The 21,827-nt window shown below is 32.1% G+C and overlaps 2 protein-coding genes across 2 annotated transcripts; both read left to right on the top strand.

Annotated features, from left to right (window-relative positions):
• Positions 1–1,106: 1,106 nt before the first annotated feature.
• LOC143085398 (uncharacterized) lies at positions 1,107–7,559 on the top strand. Its single transcript, XM_076261728.1, has 3 exons — positions 1,107–1,161; positions 4,285–4,423; positions 6,857–7,559. Exons 2-3 carry the CDS (start codon positions 4,287–4,289, stop codon positions 7,425–7,427), a joined length of 708 nt encoding a protein of 235 aa, XP_076117843.1. The 5' UTR covers positions 1,107–1,161; positions 4,285–4,286; the 3' UTR covers positions 7,428–7,559.
• A 9,087-nt stretch (positions 7,560–16,646) lies between these two features.
• LOC143085397 (uncharacterized) lies at positions 16,647–21,072 on the top strand. The gene is made up of 4 exons (XM_076261727.1): positions 16,647–16,738; positions 17,278–17,416; positions 17,977–18,536; positions 19,922–21,072. The coding sequence occupies exons 2-4, from the start codon at positions 17,280–17,282 to the stop codon at positions 20,236–20,238; spliced, it is 1,014 nt and encodes a 337-aa protein (XP_076117842.1). The 5' UTR covers positions 16,647–16,738; positions 17,278–17,279; the 3' UTR covers positions 20,239–21,072.
• The last annotated feature ends 755 nt before the right edge of the window (positions 21,073–21,827 follow it).

The raw sequence follows: 21,827 nt of genomic DNA, 5'->3' as shown, positions 1-21,827 counted from the left end.
CAAATGAATTCAAATAGCAAAAGCTATGCAATTAACAAATATATACTTATTAAGCATCATGTAAATTAATCAACAATAAAATACTTTAAAAATGAAATTTGGAGTTTTACCAAGGGAGCTAATAATTAATTAATGTTAACACTGTCTGCCACACAGCATTTCGGGGCCTCTCCCTCTGGTATCTTTCGTCCCTCTTTTATAGGTGACTATGCGGGGGCTTTTCTAATTATTAGGGGCATTATGATAACATATACTTGTTAATTTCTGTGTCATTTAGTCTCTTGGCAATGATAATACATATTCTTTAATATATATAGTGATGTCGTTATTACGACATAGCTATGTCGTTAAAACGACATAGTGATGTCGTTATTACGACATGTTATGTCGAAATAACGACATAGCAATGTCGTTATAACGACATGTTATGTCGAAATTACGACATAGCGATGTCGTAATAACGACATGTTATGTCGAAATTACGACATGCTATGTCGTAATTACGACATAATTTTATTTTTTTGAATGGCCCTTATCGGCTTCCGTACATATCCTGTCGATATTTATATATTACATCTTACATTTCCTAATTCCACTGAAAATGATGGGTTAAACAGCACTTATTACTTCTCGGTTCTTATTCATCTCCAAAACAACCCTTCAACTTTGAAACTGTGCAAAGACGTGTCTTGATTAAGATAGGCCGGTATACTTATATTTATATAAATTATAAACATATAAAAGTCTTAAACACTAACCTACCTGCAGACTTTAATTTACAGAGAACAGTTCGCCAAAACTGACTTTGCTACACTAACAGGAAAACCGTTAAAATATAAGGTAACGATTTTCGTTTTTTTCTATTGGGCATAACACCTATTCCCATTTTTAAACATGTCTGTTTTATAAATATTTTTATAATTTATTATTCATCTATTTTCTTCTAAAATATTCTTCCACGAACAATTAACTTCTCCATTCTTATTTCCCTAGTTTACACGATGCATGAGGTGTTTTTGACGTCAATCATTTCTTACCCAATTAACACCTATCTTTGTCTAAATAAAGGCTGCAAAAGAGGTATCATAGAAACAGTAAGTATATGTGTTTACAGTAGATGTAAATCATCTGCAAATTCTTATTGAAGCATTTTAAGATATGGTAAGACCAATATTTTATACTTTAGAAATTAAACTGGGTACATAAGCTTTACAATAAATCGAACATACAACATAAATAACTGCCATACATTAGCTAAAAAAACAGTTAAAACCTACCGTTTCTTCGAAAAATGTCAGTACAAAATCAAGAACATGTTAGTTCTATTTATTGAATTGTTCCGTTAATTGATCGCCTTTGATTTTGACACTTTTTATTAAACTGAATTCGGTATTTTAGTTTTAGTTTTTAATATAACAAAAAGCAGTGTTTTTTTTATCATTAATTGTCGTTTTACATGTTTTATATGATTTTAGATTGATGTAAATGTGTATTTTATATAGTCCTTTATTTTAGATTGATGTAAATGTGTATTTTATATAGTCCTTTATAAGTATTTTGGGAAAAGCACATACACCTGTATCTTATTTAAAATGTGTGTGTTTTTATGTGGTGATATTCTAATAAACTACTGTCCGTTGTTAAAGACTGTATGTTGTTATAGACTGTATGTTGTTATAGACTGTCTGTTGTTATAGACTGCATGTTGTTATAGACTGTCTGTTGTTACAGACTGTATGTTGTTATAGACTGTCTGTTGTTATAGACTGTATGTTGTTATAGACTGTCTGTTGTTATAGACTATCATATTGTTATAGACTGTCTGTTGTTATAGACTGTATGTTGTTATAGACTGTATGTTGTTATAGACTATCATGTTGTTATAGACTATATATATCATGTTGTTATAGACTGTATGTTGTTATAGACTATCATGCTGTTATAGACTGTCTGTTGTTATAGACTGTATGTTGTTATAGACTGTCTGTTGTTATAGACTGTATGTTGTTATAGACTGTATGTTGTTATAGACTGTCTGTTGTTATAGCCTGTATGTTGTTATAGACTGTCTGTTGTTATAGCCTGTATGTTGTTATAGACTGTCTGTTGTTATAGACTGTCTGTTGTTATAGGCTGTCTGTTGTTATAGGCTGTCTGTTGTTATAGACTGTATGTTGTTATAGACTGTCTGTTGTTATAGGCTGTCTGTTGTTATAGACTGTCTGTTGTTATAGCCTGTATGTTGTTATAGACTGTATGTTGTTATAGACTGTCTGTTGTTATAGGCTGTCTGTTGTTATAGACTGCTATCATGTTGGTATAGAATTATGTTGTTATAGACTATCATGTTGTTATAGACTATCATGTTGTTATAGACTGTATGTTGTTATAGACTGTATGTTGTCATAGACTGTCTGTTGTTATAGCCTGTATGTTGTTATAGCCTGTATGTTGTTATAGACTGTATGTTGTTATAGACTGTCTGTTGTTATAGCCTGTATGTTGTTATAGACTGTCTGTTGTTATAGCCTGTATGTTGTTATAGACTGTCTGTTGTTATAGACTGCTATCATTTAGTAATAGACTACCATGTTGTAATAGACTTTCTTGTTGTTATAGACTATCATGTTGTTATAGACTGTCTTTTGTTATAGACTGTATGTTGTTATAGACTATCATATTGTTATAGACTATCATGTTGTTATAGACTATCATGTTGTTATAGACTATCATGTTGGTATAGACTATCATCTTGTTATAGACTATCATGTTGTTATAGACTGTATGTTATTATAGACTATCATACTGTTATAAACTATCATGATGTTATATCCTATCATGTTGTTATAGACTGTATGTTATTATAGACTGTCTGTTGTTATAGACTATCATGTTGCTCACAATATATCTTTAGCATTTGTGTTGTTGTGTTTCAGTCTCTATGACTCGCGCCAAATCTTCTTTTAATCGTGCTGGTATACACGAACTATATTTGTTTTTTCCATGAAACCGTTTTCATGAAAACTTTAACATTAAAAAAAAAAAATTGGATAAGCCTAGATATGTGTTGTTGGTCTATGTATGTTGCATTTGCTTTTGCAAATCATTGGTCAACGCAAACGACCCTTACATCCCGTCTAAATTCAGCACTGGATAAACGATACAAGTTTACTCTTGCTTACTATATGTAATAAAAATGCTTCGCTGAGCGCAACCTGATACGACCACAGAGTCGAAATGTTGGGACAAATTTGGACACAATATTCTAGCTTGATACTGTCAGAATTTGGATTGTGATAAAATTTTTGACATACTAGTAGTATAGGTTTCTGACACAAAATAAATGTGTCTTTAAGATCTTTAAAATCTATTGCGCACAACATTGCAATTGAAGATTTCTTCTTTAAACTTTACAAAAAATTTGAAGTTTGAAAAATTTTGATGAAAAAAATTATGAATCCCTTAAAAAATTTGGAACCTCAACCCCCTCCCCCTTGTAGCAATTACTCAAGCCTCCTCTTTGTTGTATGGAACCTAGTAGTACAGTTTTAGAGAGATCCACATGATACACTTAAACACAAGTTATTGTCTAGAGACTAGAAAAATCCTTGTTTTGGCTCTAATTCCTGCATGTTTGTTGCAATTACCCCAAAACTCAATCCCAACATTCTCGTTGTGATATGGAATATTGATGGACAATGTCAGAAAGATCCATACACTTACACATAAGTTATTGTCCGGAAACTACAAAAATGCTTGTATGTAGCCCCGAATTCATAAACTATTGCTACCATAACCTCCAAAATCAATCCCAACCTTTCTTTTGTGGTTGTGGATCTTCTTGTAATTTCATAGAAATCCATTGACTTTAACCGAAGTTATTGTCCGTAAACCAAATGCGTCTGCGGACGCCGACGCCGACGATGACATCATAGCATTATACGAACCAAAAACATATTTGCGGTCGTATACAAATAAAAAAAAAATTAAGATGTGGTAGGATTGCAAATGAGACAAATCTTTACAAGAGATAAAATGAAACTGAAATTAAAAATCATTGGTCACCGTACGGTCTTCAACAACGAATATAGCCCATTCCGCATAGTCAGCTATAAAAGGTCCCGACATGACAAATGTAAAACAATTCAAACGAGAAAACTAACGGCCTAATTATGTGCATAATTCGTTCGCCTTGATGATTATGCATTTTTCCTTTTCATCAATCAAAGTATGATAGTTTGTTATGAAATTACTGAGGAATTATTACGGTTTTATGTATTTCAGATATGTTGCTGATTTCTGCCATAACTCTTGGAATTTACGGTTTTATTGACAGTTTAACTGTTACAGAACTGTCCAAGTTTTCAACGTCAGGAAACTTTCCTCAATCTACCGTAAGAGTCGATACAACTCCTTCGGATAGGTAAATTATCTATAAATTGATAAAACTGATTCAAGAATCCTGATATAGCAATATAGGATTATTTGTTGCGAATCTAAGCTAATATGAGAGATCATATTACATTTTTTTCACAGAAGCTTAAGGATGTCTGCTTGTCATGTTTTAGAATTTTTGTCAGATTTTCGGAATCCTCTAGTTTTATCCATTTGAATGCATTAAAAAAAATTCCACATGAACCCCCATTTTTCTTTTTATTAATCTTTTACATGTATAATTATAAATCATTTGTAAAAGTCTTATAAAATTTTATATATCTTTTAATAGTATTTGAGAACTTTAACTGCTCAATGATAAAGCTATGAAAAATCAAGAGAGAACATTTTCCCGCAAAAATTCCAATGGCTAATATCTCGAAAACAAACACATTGACCCCTATATTTTTTTTGCTTTTTTGATTCCTCAATTTATTTCCTAACAATACATACTAGTTTTATGAAAAGTTATTTATTTTCAAACTGAGCAGCAAACATCCTTAAGACTTAGAACCCCATTTTTTCCTGCATTATATATGTTACAGGGAATTTGTGAAATCAGTGATTTTGTAAAAACAGTGAAATTTCAGGAAATTTGTAAAATCACTAAACTGATTAGTGATTTTATAAAATCCCTGATTTTGACTAGTGATTTTATAAAATCCCTGATTTTGACTAGTGATTTTACAAAATCCCTGAAATAATTAAGATCTTTTTTACAGATTCACTGATTAAATGCAGGGAATTTGTAAAAGTACATTCATTCATTTTTATTTTAAAAAGAATTTCTGTGAAAAAAGACTACAACAGTAACACTCAATAAGTTTGAGGTTAATCTAGTCTTTATTTTAATATTAAGTGAGCGGTTTTCATGCACAAAACAATTGACATACTGTAGAACAATCATTATGGCTCAGGCACAAATGTCTTGAAATCAAGAGCAAACATACACACACAAGTTACTTCAATTGATTGAGGTAAAATTAAAGTGCAACATATGGATTCATGGAAAATATGATAAACATTTTGGAATATTTTGTCAATAAGCCACAGAAAGAAGACAAAACAAGCTCTTATCACTACCTGTTTGAAAGAAAGTTACTGTTTATTATAGTGTTTTTGTATAATTACTGTAGATAATGAAACCAATTATATCAATTTTTTTTTAAATCAAATATAAAAACTGAACATTATGTTGATTGCTGTCATTTGAAAAGAAAAACACATATGTAAGGTATAAGAAATTGGGTGGGTTAGGGTATGTAATCCAGTGGCAAATATTACATGCATATCAGATCAAGAGCATCTTATTGCTGCATGAAAATTGATATATAAAAAGCAAATAAGTGCTGTATTATTAATTTGCTGCCTACAAAATAACATTTATATTCACAAAATAATAATAAAAAAAGACAACAGAAAATATTGGTAATAATACTGTTTTGTACTTGCATGTTTATGAATAGGTTAATCTAACCAAGCAAAAAATAAGCAAAGTTTTACCTACTTTCGTCATTTATCAGACACATGTATTCTATCACAAAGTGGTATAACTTTGAATAAGTTTCTAAAATTTCTCAACTCTTTTAATCCAAATAAAGTAAATATTTTGTTGATAAATGAAGGTATGAAGTTCTTCAATGTGAAGATTTGAAAAAAATTGTTAAAAACGATATTCATCAGATGAAGATGTTTTAAAAATATTATGTATGGCTTGAAGACATGTACAGCATAGTTAAGAAAATTCACATGTCAATAGCTTAAAGTGGTAGGGATGTCACCCAAACTTGTCTTGCAAAAATAAGCAAATTCAGAGTGGTCTAAATATCCGTTTACATGCCTTTTAGTCATTATCATTATACACAAGTTCTAGCTCATAGTGTTTATTAAACAAATATATTTCTAAATCATTAGTGATCATTCATTTGGTCTATCTTTATATTAAGAAAAACACATTTCTTATAGCATGTTATACTTTATTGTAATCAGGGATTTTACAAAATCCCTAGCTCTATTTTCAGTGATTTTGTAAAATCCCTAACAATTTCAGGGATTTTACAAAACCACTGAAACTGTTAGTACAATCACTGATTAGTCCAGTGATTTTACAAAATCCCTGATTTTACAAATTCCCTGTAACATATATACCTTCAACAAAACCATTCATTTGTGAGAAGTTAAGATGTATTGCCACTGAGCCTATATGGTAAAAGGGGTATCAAATATATATAAACTATTTTAAAAGAAATCACAGTGAAAATATCTGTATCGAAAAAGAAGGTCCAGTTCAAACGTGTTTGTGTATCTGTGAACAAAATATATATTTATTGAATAAATTGTTGAAAATGTCTGTCTTTGAATCTTGGATGGCAGCGAAAGGTGTCACAATATTTGTTTATAATCAATTCCTTTAATATTTTAGATATCTTATATATGCATCGGGAATACCAGATCATCCATGGGAAAAGGTCAATCCAAATGATGCAACGAATCAAAACTATAACATTAGTATTCCAAAAATACCAGGCTACAATAATAGAGCGCATGGTTGTGTCCCAATGGGTATGATCGGTATTACCAGGACAGGCGTAGCCATATTCAATCCGTTAAATGTTGACCTTGGAAATGCAGTTGAAGGTGAAACACGAGAGACTTTTGACAGTTGCGATGGCCATCCAACAAACGCAGGATCATATCATTATCACAAGATTCCAGATAGCTGCCTTTATAAAGGAGAGGCCGACGAGTTCATTGGTGTCGCTTTAGATGGATTTCCAATATATGGTCCAAATGCATCAGATGTGAACGGTCTGTTGACGTCAACTGACGTGGATGAATGTCATGGTAGAGAGGTTAATGGTGTCTATCGATATCATGCGACAGAGACATGGCCGTACTTTCTTGGATGTTTTAAGGGTGTGGTATTAGAAAATTTGCCTGGTTTGCAGTACATTTGTGAACCAGCCAATAAAGCGTCTTCAGGTATACATTGATTATATGCAAGTAAAATAAATGCCGTGTATGCGCAACTACCCGGGCGGCTTTAAACCAAATACTTTTGCGATTTTTGACATTACCATCACAGCGGAAATAATGAATATACTATATAGGATATCCAGCATGTTACAAATAGGACTAGCAAATAAGTAATATAATAAAACCCAATGCCAAACAGTATTTCTTACAATCCACTTTCTGCGATTAAAATTTGCTAAACAGATAGAATTTGAGGATTGATATAAAGCTTTATTTCTGTCGTGTATATAGATATATAGATATAGGAAGATGTAGTATGAGTGCCAACTCTCCATCCAAATAACATTGTATAAAAGTAAACCATATTAGGTTAAGGTATGGCCTTCAACACGGAGCCTTGACTCTCACCGAACAGCATGCTATACAAGGCCCTAAAAATTAGTAATGTAAAACCATTTAAACGGGAAAACCAATCTATATAAAAATACATGTATTTAAATTCGACCTTTAATGTCAATAAAAAACAACCCGACTAAAGAGAATAAAACAACCAAATGCCAACAATTGGTCTTCAACGCAAAATGCGGTGTGGTTTAACACTGTTTTGTGACATCTCAACTCCCTCCAATTCCTCAAGCCAATGTGGAATAAACAGACACACAAAAAAACGCAATTGAAACTCGATTTAAACGAAATCCGAATCCGATGTTAGAACAGGTAACAGATATGCTTGTTATGATAAAACGAGTTATCTTGAACGTTTTATATGTATATATATTTCACTTTTAATTTGACATGATATTACTGGTTGTCCATCATTTCCAGAGAATCTTCGAGCGTTCTTTTGATTTGGTCATCAGGCATTGTTTACTTGTACCCTTGTCAAGTGTTATATAGTGGTGAACATAGTAGTTTAACATCTTGCATTGCCAATTTGTATCATTTCAAGCAGAATAAAAGCCCTAAAGAAGAATAGGTACAAATTGGTTAAATCTTAGAAGACACAGAATAATTGATCCAAATATATAGAGAATAGAGAATAAGCGGCAAACTATATAATGAATAGAGAAATTTTTTCTAAAAAAGTAAAGAAAAACAAAAAACTAATCCAGACCCTCAATTAAACCTCACTGCACAGGTTCAGAAATTACAAAATGTCACTAAGCCATCGTCCAAGTTAGGAAAGGGCAATTACAACCAACTAAGCAGCTTCGAAATGAGAAATCTATAATGAAACATTTCTTTTTACTTTTGAAAGATTTCAAATGTGATTTCAAAGATTGTTTTAAGTTATATTTAACTGTTTCAGGTTGGGAAGATTGGAAAGAATGGAACGGGTATCTTTGTAACTGTCCACCGCCAGAAGGACAGGGTGATGGGAAAATGCCAGATCCATTTCAATGTAGAGCAGATAACCCATACAGACCAACTAACTGTCCTGATGTTCAAGAATGTATGAACAATAACAATCCTCCTATGTTTTGTTACGACATATGCCGACAACAGGGGAGTCGTCCGGAATTTTGCAAGACCTTGCCGGCTAATGACAATGAGGCATGCTCAATAGCAGCTATCAAGATATTTACTATTCTTTTGACGACATTTATAGCTATATGTTTAATGTAGTGTAAACGTTTTGTTCAGTCCAATATGCCGGTGCTATGAATTCATTCGCGTAGCTACGTTTACATCAAAACACCTGGGGGTACACATGAATTTTGTAGTCTTTTTTTTTATCGGAATAAATGAAAAGAATTGGTTAAATTGAACCTTATAGTGATCTCTAATGACTTGTAATTGAAGATAATGTGACGAAATGTAATTTCTAATTAAATGGTATCATAATTACAAATTTGTTCATTTTCTGCAAAGTGTGAATCTACTAAAAATTCTGTGTCCTATTGTTTAAACCAATTCATTTTATATAATATCATTTTAACAATGATCGTGGAGGTGTTTGAAAATCCGAAGGATACAACATTTAGGATTTCATTTGGCAAAGTTTTTTTTTTATCAAATATTTTTATTTTGTAAATAATTGAAAGAAGTTCATATGATAGATATAATGAACAGTTGCATAAATTACATCACTGGGTCGATACCTCTGCTGGTGGACTATCAGTTCCGAGGGTATCATCAGCTCAGTAGTCAGTACTTTGGTAGTGACATGATTTAACAAACTTTTTTTTAAATTGTCCGTTTATAAATTTTAAATTATTAAGAAACTCAGGTTTCAACTCCCTCAGACAAAGTTGACTTGAGATGAATTTGGCTATCAATTTTGGGTATTTTTGTCATATAACTCTTCAACGGTTTCGGTACTTATACATCCTCGGATTTGAAATGTTTGGCTTTGAGCGTTCCTGATGAAGGTAAATCCAGAAAAGCGCTTCGGACGCATTGAAACGATTAAACGTGTTGTTTTCAATTTTTTACTACAAAACTTGAAGTTGTCATTTACTTTAAACCCATATCTTCATTGTATGCACTATAAATATACGTGAACAGGTCTCAATGCATTCTGGGCTATTCAATCGATAACACCACCAACTAACTTTGTTTCATGGATTCATACCATTTTTTCGAAATAGTTTTTTACCTGTAAAATGTAAAAGAAAAAAAAATTATTGTTTCAGCCAATATCATCTTGGTGTACTTAGTCACTGTATGATTAAAGGCAACAGTAGTATACCGCTGTTCGAAAGGCATTAATCGATTGAGAGAAAACGAATCCGGGTTACAAATTAAAACCGAGGGAAATACATCAACTATAAGAGGAATACAACAAAACAACAGCAACACTTAAGTGCAACAACAAAAAACGACGATGAAACACACACAAACATAAACTTAAAGATAACAACAGCCATTTTTCAGACTTGGTACAGGACATTTTAAGAAAAAATGGTGGATTGCACCTGGTTTTGTGGTTAGCCAAACCTCGCGCTTTTATGGCAATGTGAAATATAACACTAACATGACAACATTACATGACATGACTCCAGTACATATCATTTCAAGAATATTCATGACAGAAAAATATGCAAATAAACAATACAATAGTACATTTCGTCTTGCTTTAATGTACAGACTTAAAATGTAATACGCCAGACGCGCGTTTCGTCTGCTTAAGACTCATTAGTGACGCTCAGATAAAATAGTAAGAAGTCAAACAAGTACAAAGTTGAAGAGCATTGATCATCAAAAATTCCAAAAAAGTTGTGTTAAATACGGCTTAGGTTGTCTATGCATGGGACGAGAAAATCCTACATTAGTATTTAGAATAATTCATACTTTTGCAAACAGTAAATTTATAAAAATAATAATATAATTGATATTCATGTCAGCACCAAAGTGCTGACTAATCACAGAATAAAAACGAACGCGCAAAACAACACAGGATAGCACATAAAAGCAACAGAACATAACCACGTATTGTCTTTCACACGACTAGATCGACGCCACAAAAGTGACGTCACAGGTAAATTAAACAAAAATTGATATAGTTCAAGATCAGTCATATACCATTGGAAGTTGAAAGTTCTGTCGATTCTACTGCGGGGAAAGATGGTTATTCTTCTTCAAGCATTGGTACACATACAGTTATATTTTAATTAAGTTATTAGTGGTGTTACAGAAAGTATAGTTATGGATAACAACATTATAATATAAAATAAACGGTGACGAGGTGTGTCCTACATGAAGGTAAACAATTGTCCGTCATAATGACTCGTCCTTTTGCTTATAATTTGCACCAAAAACTTCCTGTATTCAGTTTATTTGCAGGTCGAAAATAATAATCAATTTTGTCTGAAAAAAATTAAAACTTCAGTAAAATTGAAGAATTTGTACGAATTATACAAGGCAACAGACATTTCATTTTCATACAGACTCATAAACGAATACGAAAAGTTGAATGGTCAAATCATTATGACAGTTTGCGGGCATCTATGACTTGGGATACAAAAAAAACATAGTGTTTTGAAAGGGTTTACAAGTAAACAGTAAACTGACAGAAATTTACTGTATCAATGCCATATCTTGTTATTAAAGGGGCACTAGCTACTAGATATATGAAAAACCTAATATATATATATTTTTGGCTCAATCAGTATTATGAAATACAAATAGTGAAATAATAATTCCTTTTTAGTAGCCAATAAGGTTCAATTTTGTGAAAATAAGCAAACAAATATTGATTATGACTTATTCACTTGCAAGTGAATAATTCGACCTCATTGAATCCGTATTCATGTGAGCTTTAATTTAACCTCTTAGCTTGAGATGGATAACACGTGAATTGTATGTGTAAAGTTATTTAAAGGAAGAGAATGTCAACATTGAAAGCGAAACAAAAGTAAATCATTTGATTGACTGATTCGATCCACAAATAAACATTCTAATACAGGTAAAAATTATGATAAACATTTATTTTTTATCTGTAATATGAAATTAAATTAAATTAAATAGACCTAGAATAATTCAACAGCACGTGGTTGCTTAATCTATTGATATCTATATATATATTTATGTTTACATCGCTTATATGGTCATCGGATGACTATAGAGGTCAACTCGATGAATAATTAGATGGCGTCTAGACTCAAATACACACGAAACGAAGCTACGTAATATCATGCCTGTTCCTTGTTTGTTTTTTATTTAGACTTTTAGTTTGGATAAATGTTTTACATTGTTATAAATGAAATATGAGAATTTGATTAGAATCGGTGAACATGAATTTGACAGCTAGTGCCCCTTTAAAGGAAACTTATTCATGTTCATTTCCCTCGCTGTTTTTTGCATTGAATAGTTATTATTCATTATAACAAATTTTACGTAAACGTTCTGTGTGTCTATAAAATCAACCACAAGAGTCAGACAAGTATGCCAAGAAGAAAAACACAATTCATTATGTTTTTGTAATTTGAAGGCAATGCATTTTGTTTTAAAAAAAAAGTTCCCCACCATAATTATGCTTACTTTTTCCATCTTGTCACTTCTGCTTAAGGGACGACATCAAAAAATCGATGTAGGATAACAAAACTTAAATCAAATAGTTTGGGGGTTGGGGTGGGGTCAACATTGCTGCAAGTTTGTTAATCTAAAATCGATTTTACATATATCCCTATTGGTTAATCAATTTTTCCAAAATTAAGTTAAGGGGGGGGGGGGGGGTCAGTGAAAAAACTATGTGAATTAAGTTTTTTTATCCTTCATTGAACTTTTGATGTCGTCCCTAAGTAGTCGAATTTATTTGGTTAGCTTTGAATTACAAGTTCTCTTGCATTGGTAATTGCTTTTTTTTATTTGAAGCAACCAAAATTCAATTCTAATAGAACCAGAATGTTATGCAGTACCTCAGGAATAGATTACCTTAGCAATTTTAGATAAATTTTTGGGGAATTGTTGGTGCTCAATCATCTTTAACATCGTACTATATTTGCATTTGTTTTAAAAATCCCAAACCATAATTATTCTTACTTTTTCCATCTTGTCACTTCTGGTAAACTAATCATATTTACTTGATTACCTTTGAATTACATGTTTTCTTGTATTGACGATTGCTTATATATTCCCAGAAACCAGAATTAAATCCTAATAGAACCAGAATGTTATGCAGTACATCAGGAATAGATGACCTCAGCTATATTTGGCAAAAATTTTAGGAATTTTGAAATTTTTGGTCCTCAATGCTCTTTAACTTCGTACTTTATTTGGCTTTTTTTTTTACTTTTTTTTATTCGAGCGTCACTGATGAGTATTTACGCGCGTCTGGCCTAATGCATTATGTTCTTGTGATTCAAAGAATATGCATTTTGTTTAAAAAAAAATCCCCCCCCCCCATAATCATGCTTCCTTTTTCCATCTTGTCACTTCTGCTTAAGTAAATGTGATTGTAAACTACTGTTGCCTTTATTTTTAGTCGTTTACACATTTGATGTATTAGCTTAAACATGGTCAGCGTTGATCAGCATAGTGATTTTGTCTAAGAAGCTAACAGAGAATGATACACGAAAGAACAAATATGTGTTCACCAGGAATGTTTGACCACATTCGAACAGCTGTATGAAATTTAATATGCCTACGATTCAAATTGAAGCATGTTAATGAACCGGTTACAGAAGTACAATTTGTACAAAGTTAAACAATTTTCTGATACGCAACATATACAGAACAAATTTGTAGTCTTCATAATGAAAAAACTAATCTATTTTATCATGTGTATGTAAGTGAATGTGCTGTTTGTTCTCTTTTCCAAATCATTGGAAAATTATACCTGTCAAGATTTTCATTTTAAGAGAGATTTTAGAATTTGGATGGGACAACTCACCAAAGATACAAGTCTATTCTTTGGAACGTCAAATTCACGTTTCGTTTCAATTAGGCGCTCGAATCAAAGAGTTTGACGACCGAACCGAACTCAAAATTGAAGAGCTCTAAATTATATATATTCTACAAAGTTGTGAAAACCTGGCTACGTCCAGATATGCCCAGTGTACTGCCTGGGAGTTTGGAACAATATTTCATTTGATAGAGAGTAAATATAGTAATCAGGAAATAAACGTATTAATGATAGTTCATGTCAACACAGACATGCTGGTTATTGAGCTGTTCACATAAAAGTCAGATGTACGTTTTATATCAGGGTATTTTTTATGTTCCAAATTAATGAAATAATTAAGAAAATCTTCTTGCATGGCTCTACAAAACTGTGGCTTGCTTCCAATGAGAGTGCACTATGTAGATGGATAACTAAAAAGTCAAGTAGAAAATGTTGAAAGGTATCATAAAATGTTTAATTATCTTGTACTCTCTAAAAACAGTTTCTTGTATGCACACCCGCTACGTATTAGAAAAAACAAGAACAAAGCATAACATGTATGGTCTACATGAAATAAAATTATAACATTTTCCTTCAGAAATAATGTACATAGTTTGAAATTTATAAATTGATGGTGAATGTTTCTGCTTATGGAATTGTTAAAAATCTTATATCAGGTTGTGATGGACAGAATAGTATGACAAACGTATATCATAACACATGTAGACATGGTCCGTTTCGGTTGATTTTGATTGGAAGTGATATCCAATTGCGGTATTAAAAAAAGTATGTCCAATAAAGGTTTTTCTCTCGGAAACTATAGTAGATAGAGATTAAAAAAAAACCAGCAAACATGAACAGCAGAATAAAATCCACAAATAAGTCAACATGGTTGAAACCGTCATTTGACTCCTTGTAAGAATTTTCGCCCTTAAGAAACGATCTTAACCTATTTTAGCTCACCGAAATCTTATGTGCTGTTTCATTTTATTCCATTTCTTAACCTATCAGTTATATCTAAATTTGCTTATCTATCGAATTTCATATGTGGACAAATCCATGTACCTCAAAACTATCACATCTGTTTACCTGTATGATATAAATCAAGAAAATGATTCATTCACAGACTAATGTAAATTGTTATTCAAACACAATTATTCAAAAATATCCTTGCCGCACCATTCAAACTGAGGCAGAAGTGATGGTGTAAATGTATACCTAAATTCTCAGTCATTTACTATATTTCCATTTTTTAATAACATCACGATCTACGGGTATTTAAACGTAAGCCTAAATTCTCAGTTATTTGCCATATTTTCTTTTGTTAATGAAATCACGATCTCAGGGTTTTTAAATATTTATAAAACAAATATTCTTTCTCAAGGGGAAGTTTATTATCGTTCATCGTTGACACAGTTTATTTTATTATTATTTCAGTATTTCAGTACACGGAGGTTTCATTTTAGGGTAAAGATCTCAAAAACAGAATTTGAGGACACCGCTGTACGATTGGAAGTGATAAAATGAAATTTTCTAAACAATTTGTAAACGGTATAAGTTATGAAATTAAGTCAATAACGGTTGTACTGAATTTACTACCAAATCAGATAAAATGAAACGCCTACTATTTTTACTGCATTTTTCTCTAAGCAATCATAACACTTATTCCTATTTTGATATTTGTTATTAACGATCAGTATGAAAACCAACGTTTTTTATTAAATATGAATTCACAAATTTAAACTATAAGTCGGACGACAGTTATAATTATACTTATTGTTATTTATTAGAAAGTGGGAGTGACCGGCATATCTACTGTTTATACGGTATACTGAGCGAGGGGATCTATTCCGTCAATTTTAAGTAATCCAATTTAGACAAAAAATGCATTGAAATTGCCTCTTCCGATTTTGTAGATTTCAATTTGTATAGCATTAATGTGCATGGATTATATAAAACATTCTAAAAATTCAAAATGGCCAAAGTTTTTTTACCTCTAATATGAAATTTCAAAGACAAAAACTGTTCGATGCACTTATGAAAATTATTTTGTTTTGTTTCTTGCTATGATTTTTATTTATGAAAGTCGAAAGAACTCCTTTAAAAAACTATAATGCACGTCTTAATTTTACATCGTTAATTGCAGTTCCCCCCCCCCCCCTTTTGGTTCTTCTTCATACACCGAAATAAACAAAAAGCCTTCAAACTTTAACTCTGTCAAGAATGGTATACTGATACTTATTCATATATTTTTACATCAAAAAGATATTCAAAAACAAAACCTACTATCAAAACCATTTATAGGTAACAGTTTGAAGTAAAAATACGATGCTTCACTGACACAAAACCATTCCATATTAAGTTAAAGTTTTGAAAAACTGATAGACACACAAAAAAGTTAAATAGACAAACTGAGGATTGGGAAATGCTGAATTGAATACAAAGCTAATAGTATCGATTACTTTAATCAAAAGAATATCATTTCAAATGCCAGTGCCTTGTATTCAATTCAAATATTAAGCTATGAACACTTAATTCCAACATAACACGCCACTCAAATTTATTAATATTATCCTCATTTTATAATTTGTGTGATACTGAATTGAATGCAAACACTATGTCTCTCGTTTATATGTGTTGTCCTAGGTTAAAGTACTAGTAAATTAAACTTGATTCATTTGTAAAAAGTGAGTATTATTTATTGACCATTTAAGAGACACTGTGACTAAGAATTTAGTGGCTTCTTTTTTTATTGCTACTCGAATATATGACTAATAGATAAAAGAATAACAGATGAATGAACAGGTATGAATATAATGCAAAAGCAAATGGTTATGACTAATCTAAAACAACAGAGAACAACATGAGTCAATCAGTATCACATGAATGTAATAAATGCACGTATTTCCCAAGAGGAATTTATATAAAAACACTTTTCAAAACCTTTCACACACAGAAAATTGTTGTGATAAGACAGAACCAGTGATATTTTGTGAAAAGGTGGTGAGTAGCTTTACCATATACACATGCAAATTATAAGACCACCAAAATGTAATTTGCTTTTGTAAAGTCTGTCAGTATACATAAAAGACATTGGCATAAGAGAGTTTGGATATATCATTTGCAAACGGTTTTCTCTTTTCCAAACGGTATGCATTACGCTTCATTTCTCTTTTCCTTATAATAGAGCCAATTTTCTCGATTATTTACATTTTAGCCGCCCATTGTCCTCTATTCTTTTGAGTATAATTTTTCTCATTCTTTATTTGTTTCCCATTACTCTTTTTCTGTTACATATACAGTTGATTGGGCAATACTTTCGATCGTTTAACCTTCTTAAAGTGGGGCGTACTTCTGGATCTGTGAGATGTTTGAATGCGAAGCCATGCCAGGTCGGAATGGAGACGTTAAATAAAACTTTGGTAGATGGTGGACTCATTGTTAATCATACAACATATCTCTATTTTTATATATGTTTGTGTAAGTAATACCCTCCACAATGACTATTTATTGATGAATGATTACAATTTTATGTACTTCAGATATGTTGCTGTTATCTGTCATTACCCTGGGGATTTACGGCTTTGCTGACAGTCTAACTGTCACAGAACTGTCAAAATTTACAACATCTGGAAACTTTCCTCAGTCATCAGTAAGAGTCGATACAACTCCATCAGATAGGTAAATGTTTATATATTATAAAAATGTTGTTTCATGAATATTGATACAAAATAACAAGGTTATTGCTTGCATTTATCGGTCACTAATATACGGAAAGCTAATAAACTGAAAGATCGTGTTACATTTTCTATCCACAGACGCTTTAGAATTAAAGAAGCCTTTTGTTTAGTCGAATATACCTTTAATAAAATTTTTCATTTTAGAGGAGTTTGAAAATACTGTTCTGCGCTCATGCAGTAAATGGTTGGAATGTATATATTAAAACGATTTCAAAATAAGGACTGTTTGAGTAAGAACAAAGAAGCATTGAATAAAAGAAAATTATTAGGAAGTGATAAAGAGATCCTATTGATAGTATCTGTAACAGAAAAGAAAGAAGAATGAACTCAAAAGTGCCCATGTTACTTTGCACATATGTCTATTTACTTGTTTTTGATAAAAAGATGTTAGCGTTCTGTATTTAACTGAAGAGTTACGTTAACTGAAGCAATACGTTAACTGAAGCGATACGTGACTTTTTGAATTTACTAATGATTATAACCAATTCTTTAACATTTTAGACATAATATTTATGCGTCGGGGATTCCAGATCATCCATGGGAAAAGGTTAATCCGAATGATGCAACTGATCAAAACTATAACATCAGTATTCCAAAAATACCAAGATACAATAATGGAGCGCATGGTTGTGTCCCAATGGGCATGATTGGTATTACCAGGACAGGCGTAGCCATATTCAATCCGTTAAATGTTGACCTTGAAAATGCAGTTGAAGGGCAAACACGAGAGACTTTTGACAGTTGTGATGGCCATCCAACAAACGCAGGATCATATCATTATCATAAAATTCCAGATAGCTGCTTGTATAAAGGAGAGGTCGACGAGTTCATTGGTGTCGCTTTAGATGGATTTCCAATATATGGTCCAAATGCATCAGATTTTAACGGTCTGTTGACGTCAACTGACCTTGACGAGTGTCATGGCAGAGAGGTCAGTGGCGCCTATCGATATCATGCGACAGAGACATGGCCATACTTTCTTGGATGCTTTAAGGGTGTCGTATTAGAAAATTTGCCTGGCTTGCACTACAACTGTGAACCAGCCAATAAAACATCAGCAGGTATATTTTGATTACATGCAAGTAAAACATGTCCGAATATTGTAAGGAGACGTCTTTAAAACTAAAAAACATAACGACTTTTCACAAGTAAAATTGAGATTGGAAATGGTGAGTGTGTCACATAGACAACAACCCGACCAAAGAGCAGACAATAGCCGAAGTCCACCATTGGGTCGTCAATGCTTCGAGAAACTCCCGCAAATGAAAATAAAGTTCCATTCGTAGAAATCCTACGTAGAAATCCTACGCATACTTGGTAAAAGGCTGTCCTTTTAAACGAACATTTTTTTTGTGTCGTTATTGTGCAAAATAAGGAGATGTGGTTTCAATGTCAATGAGATAACTATCCACCAAAGTTTAAATGAAGTGAATGCAAGTCGTTATAGATAACCGTACGGTGTTCAACAATGAGAAAAACCCTTACCTTATAGTAAGATGTAAACGGTCCCAATATGTAGACGAAACGCGCATCTGTCGCAAATATAGAATTTCAATCCCGGTATTTATGATGGGTTTATTTTTGAAACAATTCAATGGAGAATACAAACGGTTATAACAAAACATTTTACGAAAAAGAAAATGACAAACATGGACAAACGACAACCACTACCATTACATGCTCCTGACTTGAGATAGGCAAATAAAAAAAGTGGCCTGGTTAAACATGTTTGTTAACGCTCAACATTCCCCTAACCTTTGACAGTGAGAACAAACTATAAAAATCAGCTATATAGGCTGAACTCGTCAGATAGATACAAATAGAAACCATTTGCTCATTTTTACCCTTGTCAAGTGTTAAACAGTTAAAGTGGCAAACATAGTAGTTTATAATGCCTTTTATTTGGGAAGGGCGTGCAGAATAGTATGACAAATATAGCAGCCCATTGGGCAGGTTCATAAAGGACGAAAGTTTATCAAACCATCGATCAAGAGATAAAGGACACGTCACAACTACTGCACTGAAGAAATACAGAAATGAGAAATCTATATTAAAATGTCCGTGATGTTATATTTTGGATTTTCGAAGATTTCAAAAGTTGGTCCCTGAACCGATATGCTAAAAAGTAGGTATTTATGTTGTTGCATATAACTCGCTAACTCGTAATGTAGTTCCTTTTATTTGACGGACAAAAAACTGTAGTCTCAAAATTCGTTATGGATAAGGTATATTGAGAAAAATGTTCAGGAAACAGCAACCAATCAAGACAAAAACCATATAAATATATGTTCCCTATAACAACGTCGATCCCATACACTTAAGTGTTAAGCGATAATACTTTCCTTTAGATTCCTGTCAATACTTTTCGTCTAAGACCTCTTAGAAAGTTATATTATAGTGTTTGTGGGATTTCAAGATCGTTCTAAATCGCATATAACTGTTTTAGGTTGGGAAGACTGGAAAAAATGGAACGGATATCTTTGTAATTGTCTACAACAGGGAGGACAGGGTGGTGGAAATATGCCAGATCCATCTCAATGTGGACAGAATAATCCAAACCGACCAGCTAACTGTCCTAATGTCCAAGAATGTATGAACAATAACAATCCTCCTATGTTTTGTTACGAAATATGCCAACAACAGGGGAATCGTCCTCAATTTTGCCAGTCCTTGCCTGTTAATGATGACAGCGACGCATGCTCAGTAGCAGCTATCAAAATTTATACTATTCTTTTGACATTTATAGCAATGATTTTTATCTAATGTAAACATTTGGATCAGTTCAATATGCTGTGCTTAAACGGATTTCAATGCAATAATCATATATGTAAATATTATTTTTCGTAAACATTATATGCTTAAGCAAATGGAAATGAACTATTTACCAATTCTGCAGGCGATATACACAGTATTGTTTAAAGTTTTGATAGCCATTTATATAAATTAAGATAACTTTTCCCTGTCAAATAATTTTTTTTTCCAGATGTGGAAATTAAATTACAGACTTTATCAAATATCATATACGTGCATATGTGCATTTGAATCCTCTTTTGGAATCCGTTTTTTACCGAAAAATTGTTGACTTTTTGGACTAGCTGTCAAACAAAACAGAAAACAAGTTTTTTGACATTTATTGACGCTCATTTAAAAAAAAAGTCGAGAAAAATTCCCAGTATAATTAGAAGAAAATGTAAACTAATGATATTCCAGGAAAAATTTCAGACTTATACATGTACTTTAAATCATATTATATATATTTTCGTAGTACCCAATGAACCCATTTAGAAAAAAAAAGCAGTAGAAATCTTACAAGTATTCTGAGTGATTAAATCAGTTGTATTTTAATAATTCTTTGTTATACACATATTCCAACACAGCTTGATATATTGAAAAATGCACATTATATAACAACATGTGAAGTATCCTTCATTAAGAAAAAACTAAAATGTACGGAAACGTCGCGAAAACGTCCACAAAAAGTCAACATTTAAAAATAAGAATATGTTTGAGGCATTCTTGTCTTACAAAATGATAAGTAACCATGGGTGTATGTCAAATTGTTCAAAAATTTGGTGAAATAAAACTAAACATCAGTTATTCCATTTTTCCGGATGTGAAAATAAACATGGATGAAATGTAGGTACTCTTCATTACAGAATTTCGGGTCACTTGGAGGTCGATTCAAATTCATTTTTCTAAGTTCCGATATCAGGATTCAAAATTAAATTTAGGGAAATGCAATCATTAAGTTAACATCTGCGAAATAAATACAAACTTCAAAAGTTTTGTCTGGACTTTTAAAAACATAAGCTTGTGTGAAAAAAAACCTGTTCATAATGGTGCAAATGACGAAAATTAAAGATGTCTGCAAATTGTAGACGAAACGCGCGTCTGGCGCCAATACAAAATTTCAATCCTGGTATCTTTGAAGAGTTTATTTATAACCACTGGTTCGGTACCACTACTGGTTGAGTTTTTACTCCCGGAATATATCAACAACTCAGTAGTCTGCACTTCTGTGTTGACATGAATTAACATTGAAATGGTTATTATTATAAAGTAACTGTTTTTAAAACTTTGAATTTTTGAAGATATTTCATTCCTGATATAAAATAGCCTTACTTTATTTGGCAAAACCTTTTGGCGTTTTAAAAAATAATCGAACGTCACTGACGAGTCTATTTTAGACTACACGTGCGACTGACGCAAATACAAAATTTGAATACTGGCATCTATGATCAGTTTATTTATAACCACTGGGTCGATGCCACTGTTGGTGGAGGTTTTATTCCCTGCGGTTATCACCAGTCAAGTAGTCTGCATGATGTGTTGACATTAATTATCATTGATAT

Source organism: Mytilus galloprovincialis, chromosome 8 (genome assembly GCF_965363235.1).
Source record: "Mytilus galloprovincialis chromosome 8, xbMytGall1.hap1.1, whole genome shotgun sequence".
NCBI lineage: Eukaryota > Metazoa > Mollusca > Bivalvia > Mytilida > Mytilidae > Mytilus > Mytilus galloprovincialis.
The sequence above is the reverse complement of the archived record's forward strand: the minus strand, read 5'-3'. Positions and strand labels throughout refer to the sequence as shown.